Consider the following 7761-nt stretch of genomic DNA (forward strand, 5'->3'; position numbering starts at 1 on the left):
TTATGCACCAAGAGCTTGTAACACTCCAAAGAGAAAGGAAAACTTGAAATCGCATCATATGACCCCTTTAAACAGCAGAATTTATTTTGTAATCTATTTATTTATTCTGCATGCAGGTTTACTCTTGCTCAGCAGATGGCACTGTTAAATTATGGGACTTCATTGACGGCATCCTTATCAAGGTACAGTTGGTGTTGTGAGGAAATACAAGGCGACTGTTGCAGTAAATATTTTCATTCCTTTCATGTTGTTTTATTTATTTTTTCAGACATTTATCATTGGATACCCTTTGTTTGCAATATACGTGTCCGAGAAACATGAGGGAGTCCTTTTTCTTCATGTTTCAATGGCTACAGATTCCAAAAATGGTATGTATTTCACAGTGCCAGGTGGAGTAGATTCCTGCCACATCATTGTGATGCAGTGATAAGGAGCAGGCACTCTTCACCAATACAGTTTGAAAAGAACTAATTTTCAGACTCTGTAAAGGAGAAATATATATGTGTATACACAATAATAAAAATGGCATCAAAAAATTAATTGTAATATTTGAAACCCAGAAAAATAGCCGTGATTTCAGCATTAGCATGAATGGGAATACATTTGTCCTGTGCTTATTGTTTTAGTCCCAAAACCTTGCAAACGCAACCGTGTTTTCCGGGTGGACAGAAGTTAAGCCAGCCAATCAGATGTTTTGGTGTGAAAAAGGCAGCATATGAATGTAACAGTCTATCAGTGATCGTACTGTCTGAGGCTGAGACTCTATAATAAATAGCTTGGACAGCACTAACCTTGAAGTATCAAAAAATAAACTCGCCTGCACCAAACCGTTCACATCTCTGAACCTCAGCTGTAACGTTCGGGATCTTATCAATTTGTTTAATGAGGTACAAGTGCATGAAACCGTTGAAATGTTCCTGAGCTTCGGGCTTTGTGTGTCTGCATGTCCAGAGTGTTTCCAGTTGGTTGCCGTACATCCGCCCAAGTCAGCAGAGCAGGAGGTGGAGGCCAAAGAGATGTCTGTTGTTTCCAGTCATATCAGCTCAAACCCCAGCTGCACGGCCTTCGGTAGAGGGGTAAGAGCTCACTCAGCTTTTTTTTGTAGTGTGGGTATTACATCCTTTTTTTAAGGATTTGACTGTTGATGGATTTCTTGAAAATATTGAGGTATCTGTCTACAAAACTTTTTACAATTTGTAATATCTACTGCACATCAATAGGCCTTATAGGCACAGAATGTTAAAACGTAGGGCATGTCACTTAGCCATGGATTCAGAAAAACAAGCCATCCTGAACAAATCTGCCATTTATAAACGTGGATTTTTTCCAAAGTGTAGGTCCTTTTCGATGCGATTTCTATATAAAAAAAAAAAATCCTTGATAGCACTTTATTTTAAGGTGTCCTTGTTACACGTTACATGGACTTACTATTATAATAACAATAAATTATGCATAATTACATGCAAGTAACCCTAAGCCAAACCCTAATCATATAGTAAGTACATGTAGTTAATTAATATTACACCGTACTTAAATGTATAATTGCACTGTAACATGGACACCTTCAAATAAAGTGTAACCAAATCCTTTAATGTAAAAAATCTGATAATAAAATTGTACTTGCATCAATACAAAGACACGTGACCGCTTGGAACAGGAACAGATCATGTTATAATACAAATGTATTATACTCTAAAACCAAACAAGTTAGTGTAAAGCCATTTAGATACCAATAGGCATGAGTACTGTGAACTTATTTCATTTGAATTTACAAAAAAATAATATTTCTTAATGTACAAATAAAGTATACACTCCATTCAAATACTTTGTGTAGCTGAAACGTCACTGTACATGTAAATCCCAGCATAAAACAAAAACTAAACACTAACAGATCTCCCCCTATATTAATCTTGAGTAACAATACATAACATAACACTTATTTTTCAACACTATCTATATAATAGATTACGTTTCTGGCTGATACAGATAAGGCGATAATTATTTTCGTGTCATGGCCAATATTAAAATGTTATACTATTTTGTTTAAATTAAAAATAAAACACTAAAACTTAATTTAATCATTTTAAGTGCTACAAGCAAATGTAGAAATCACAACATTGTAATTTTTGGTCTGAATGTTTAGAAAGAATTCAGTATCTGTCGATATTGGATATTTCTATGAAGACTCAATCAGAAATTATATTGAGGCCAGATCTTTTAAATAAAGTTTACAGTTACCAACAATATAGACTGCTTGGAAAAATCTCCCCACCAAAGAGGCCCTAAAATCCAACTTGTATGCCTGTTTTTATTTATAATGTAATACTAAATGTTAGTTCATGTCTGGCTGTGGAAGGTTGTTCTGGGTGAACACTATTTCATACCTGCTCAGGTTGTTATGGATAAATTTGTCGGCTTCCTGCACAGTCATTGCCCATGTAAGTGTTGATGTGGTAAAGTAAACATGGTTTTTAAACCCCTGTAGGTTAATTAGTGTGGCACGTGCTGGTGTTATTTTTGTAGACTGAGTGCCGTGTGCAACCCTATTGAACCTTTGCTAGTTGTTTTGGTAAAGCCATTACACATCATGACTTTTGAACCTTGTTTGTTGTTGTGGACCTGTGTTTCTTCAAGCTCAAGACATTGAACCAGCAACCTTGCAATTAGCTCAATAGAAAAAGTCATTTCTTAACATTGTGTTTTTTTTTGTATATTGTTTTCAGGGGGAATACATAGCATTTGCCAGGCGTCTCCAACTTAATGTTTATTTCTTCAGGAAGCAGAAGACGTGCAGGTAATAACCACTGTATCCTAAATAGCCTTTTTAAGGTCAGAACATGTAGGAACGTGTTCAACCGCACTGCTTATTTACTGGCCTCAGGAAACACAACATGTGTAATAGAGCTTCTTTTGGGCTTTGCCTTTCTGTTTTTTCTTTCTTTTTGGTTATTGGCCTACTAGTAAATAGCATAATTCAGGTGCTTTTTAGAATAGCAGCTAACAAGAGTTTCCTGTTAACTATTATCTCCCTAAGACAGCTTGACTATTGATTATTAGGCTTGGAAGTTATATGTATTTTGAAATGTCCTGTAATAAAATAAGCATGTATTTTTTAAAATAGATTTTCTTTTTTTTGTGTGTGACATTTTTATACATCCCCCACATGTCATTACTGTAATGTGAAAAAAAACAAGAAACCCCAAAATCACATTTTCATTATCATAATGCTAACTAACTGTCACAAGAGAAACAATGTTTTGGTATTTGTTTGATCACTTGGTTTACATTTCTGTATCGTTGTACTATGGATTTTTGTGATGGTGTGTAATTTTGGTGGTTAATCAACTATCAATTAATTAAGTGAGAAATGTGTATCTTAATAATTAGGTGGTGTATTCCAAAACAAAGAAAAAATTAACAAAGATTATTAATAATGAAATATAATTCCTGTTGTGTTGCTGTTGTAATTTAATGGTCAAATAGCAAAAATAGAACAATTAAAAATCAGTTTGGTACAATGTAGTGGTTAGTGGTTGGACAAAAAAATTCTGTAGTAATATCTGTTAAAAATGATTATTATTATCATTTTATTTTTACTAAAAATACTATATTTAAATGTAAATTCTTTAACAATGTTCCTTTTGTGCTAAATGGAAGTCAGTCAGTGAAGCATGCATGCAAAATGTCAATTTTTATTATTGTGTGAAGTATTCCTTTAAATATCCACTCTTTTTTTCTCTTTGTAGTTTTTCTCTAAAAGCCACAGATAAGAAAGGAGCCAAAAACGCATTCACATGCATAGCCTGTCACCCAACAGACGACTGCATCGCCACCGGTCATGAAGACGGAAAGATCCGCCTCTGGTAAGGCCAGAGCTCTCCATCCAGTTTTTAAAGTTCATGTGCAGGTCACGTGATCAGAATTGGAGGTTTAAATTAACTTTGTTTTTGCAACAGGAGAAACTTCATTCACAAAAAAGAGTACACATATTCCACCCAGCACTGGCATCACAATGCTGTGAACACTTTGTGTTTTACTCCAGAAGGTGGGTAGTACTGTGGCTTGGGTGTTTCTCACACTTTTTCACTTCTTCCTCTGTGTTAAATGTGTGTTACAGTCCCCATCTGAGAAAACACCACTGTTATTGTCTCTACAGGCACTCATCTGCTGAGTGGAGGCATTGAGTCAGTGCTTGTCCAGTGGCAGTATGGGGCAGGCAACAGAAAAGAGTTCCTGCCCCGTCTCGGAGGATCCATTCTACATATATCAGCATCATCTGATGGGCAGTTGTTTTGCACCTCTCATTCAGACAACAGTAAGTCGTTATCTTTGTGGTGAATCTGGGATTTCACTCCAAAATTAAGTTAAATATTTTATTTTGTATAAAGAAAGACTAATTAAGGTTTTTTTTATACATGAATCATTTTCATGCACCCCACATCTTATCTTAATGCGAACATGAAAAAACCTCATTCATCATATGTGCCCCTGGAGCACAAAACCAGTATTAAGTCGCTGGGGTATATTTGTAGCAATAGCCAACAATACATGGAATTTGTCAAAATTATTGATTTTTCTTTTATGCCAAAAATCATTAGGACATTAAGTAAAGATCATGTTCCATGAAGATATCATGTAAATTTCCTACTGTAAGTATATCAAAACTTAATTCTTGATTAGTAATATGCATTGCTAAGAACTTCATTTGGACAACTTTAAAGGCCATTTTCTTAGTATTTTGATTTTTTGCACCCTCAGATTCCAGATTGTCAAATAGTTGTATCTCAGTCAAATATTGTCCTATCATAACAAACCATACAATAATGTAAAGCTTATTTATTCAGCTTTCAGGTGATATATAAATCTCAATTTCAAAAAATTTACACTTATGACTGGTTTTGTGGTCCAGGGTCACATATTATAATGATAAAGTGCTATATTATTGAAACTTGTCAAGTAATTATACATTATGGTATTTGTTGTACTTTTATAAGTTACATTTAAGTATTACAGTATAAAAGTGAAATCTTCCTGGTCCAAAATCCCACTCCACAAAACAGTACATTAAACATCAGATACACTACACTTCAAAAGTTTGGGGTCAGTGTAACTTTGTTTTTAAAAGAACTTCTGCAAGGATATTCAGCAAAGATGCATTAGAGTGATTAAAAGTTTTAGTAAAGACATTTATAATATTACAAAAGATTTCTGTTTCAAATAAATGTTGTTCTTTTGAACTTTCTATTCATCAAAAAATCCTATATGTGCCCCTGGAGCACAAAACCAGTATTAAGTCGCTGGGGTATATTTGTAGCAATAGCCAACAATACATGGAATTTGTCAAAATTATTGATTTTTCTTTTATGCCAAAAATCATTAGGACATTAAGTAAAGATCATGTTCCATGAAGATATCATGTAAATTTCCTACTGTAAGTATATCAAAACTTAATTCTTGATTAGTAATATGCATTGCTAAGAACTTCATTTGGACAACTTTAAAGGCCATTTTCTTAGTATTTTGATTTTTTGCACCCTCAGATTCCAGATTGTCAAATAGTTGTATCTCAGTCAAATATTGTCCTATCATAACAAACCATACAATAATGTAAAGCTTATTTATTCAGCTTTCAGGTGATATATAAATCTCAATTTCAAAAAATTTACACTTATGACTGGTTTTGTGGTCCAGGGTCACATATTATAATGATAAAGTGCTATATTATTGAAACTTGTCAAGTAATTATACATTATGGTATTTGTTGTACTTTTATAAGTTACATTTAAGTATTACAGTATAAAAGTGAAATCTTCCTGGTCCAAAATCCCACTCCACAAAACAGTACATTAAACATCAGATACACTACACTTCAAAAGTTTGGGGTCAGTGTAACTTTGTTTTTAAAAGAACTTCTGCAAGGATATTCAGCAAAGATGCATTAGAGTGATTAAAAGTTTTAGTAAAGACATTTATAATATTACAAAAGATTTCTGTTTCAAATAAATGTTGTTCTTTTGAACTTTCTATTCATCAAAAAATCCTAAAAAATAATTAACATGGTTTCCACAAAAATATTAATCAGCACAACCATTTTCAACATTGTTTAAACCAAAACACATCGTATTAGAATGATTTCTGGAGGATCATGTGACACTGAAGACTGGAGTAATGGCTGCTGAAAATTCAGTTCGTCACAGGAATTTATTCCAAGAACCATCACAGGAATAAATTACATTTTAAAATTATATTAAAATAATAAAAAAAGTTTTTTTTTATTGTAATAATATTTGATATTACTTTTTTTTTTATAAAACTGTATTTTTAATTAATTAAATGTGGCCTTGTGACCATTAAAGAATTCTTTTGAAAACATTCAAAAAATAATTTTTTACTCCAAACTTTTGAACGGTGGTTTATGTTCTGATTTGCTGTTTATTTGGGTCCCCATTTGTGGGTTCGGGGCAAACTGTTTCTAAAATCACCCTGGATTAAGGCACTGATTAAGTTAATGAGAATATGGGCAGAAAAAAAATAATGTTGCATTGCAAAAAACCTTAATGGCTTCACTTCATGCAGATTGTAATTTATATGGTCATACTGTTGTTTTGTGGATGAATTATGATATGTACATTTTGTGAGATTCAAATTTAGTCAGTCTTTACCCACATATTTCAGTATGCTATAATTTCTGACTGCTTTCTGGTTTGTCATTTGCCTTCTCCTCCTCAGAGATCACAGTTATCGAGAGCAGCTTCAAAGTGTGTGGAGTAATTCAGGGTTTAGTCAAAGGTTTGTAAAATCTCATTTGCACGAACCATTCATATTTCACAACTATTGCAGTAAATGTTTATTTCTTCCAATGCTTTTTATGCTTTCAGGAGATGCCGTTTTGACTGATCTAATGATTGACCCGCGCAGTATAGCTTTAGTGCTGAATGGGAAACCGGGTCATTTACAGTTCTACTCCCTGCTGCGTGACAAGCATCTCTACAATGTGAGTCTGTCGCAGTCAATACTTTGATAGTGCTTAACGTTTCTCTGAAATAAACAGTTATATGGGGAAGTATGTACTGGAAAAAATGGAATCACATGTTGACGTATTAGTTCCATCCTTGTGTGTTCTGCTGACACGGGTCATATACATTTGTCACCCGACATATTTCAGGTGAAATCACATGATCTGTGGGATCTTCATGTCAAACATTTTTCATCATGTTTTGCATAGATTTTTGTGTAACGGTCTGTCTGTTGCATTCACAGCTGGACATAGTGCAGCAGGAATATATTTATGAAGCGGGTCTGGATCAGTTTGAAGTGGTGAAGGCTGCTTTTGACATAAAAGGGTCCTGGCTTGCTACGGTGGAGGAAAGGGGACAGAAATCCTCTGATCTTGAGTTTTTCCTCAAACTGTGGGCTTTCGATGAAAGAACGCAAAGGTATTCATGCTAGATTGCCGATTTGAATAATGTCAAACATGTGATTCATTCAAGAAATGTACGATTTTGCCATATCATTTGCCACTTCTCATAGTCCACAAGCAAATAATATATTACTTCAAATGAACAATCAAATATTTTGGCACTGGTCCTTTCTTCATTAGTTAAATAATAAAACTAAATAAAAAATAATTGTATTTGTGCCATTTCGTATCGATAACATAACCATGACATTATCACTTAAACCTTATGTTTATTAGAAAAATTATAATAAAAAAGAGATCCTCATAAACAATACTAGAATATTTCAAATAAAAAAAATGTT

General features: G+C 33.6%; 1 protein-coding gene across 2 annotated transcripts in view; it reads left to right on the forward strand.

The window, feature by feature from the left end:
- The window catches only part of wdr75 (WD repeat domain 75), a 19287-nt gene that overhangs the window by 2289 nt on the left and 9237 nt on the right, over positions 1-7761 (forward strand). For both annotated transcript variants that reach the window (XM_016449936.1, XM_016449937.1), the window contains exons 3-12: positions 117-182; positions 269-368; positions 952-1076; positions 2724-2794; positions 3747-3863; positions 3957-4045; positions 4157-4315; positions 6730-6789; positions 6879-6994; positions 7261-7436. In XM_016449936.1, coding sequence (XP_016305422.1) covers positions 117-182; positions 269-368; positions 952-1076; positions 2724-2794; positions 3747-3863; positions 3957-4045; positions 4157-4315; positions 6730-6789; positions 6879-6994; positions 7261-7436 — 1079 coding nt within the window. The remainder of the gene's footprint in view (positions 1-116; positions 183-268; positions 369-951; positions 1077-2723; positions 2795-3746; positions 3864-3956; positions 4046-4156; positions 4316-6729; positions 6790-6878; positions 6995-7260; positions 7437-7761) is intronic.

Source organism: Sinocyclocheilus anshuiensis, unplaced genomic scaffold (assembly GCF_001515605.1).
Source record: "Sinocyclocheilus anshuiensis isolate Anshui unplaced genomic scaffold, SAMN03320099.WGS_v1.1 scaffold627, whole genome shotgun sequence".
Classification (NCBI taxonomy): domain Eukaryota; kingdom Metazoa; phylum Chordata; class Actinopteri; order Cypriniformes; family Cyprinidae; genus Sinocyclocheilus; species Sinocyclocheilus anshuiensis.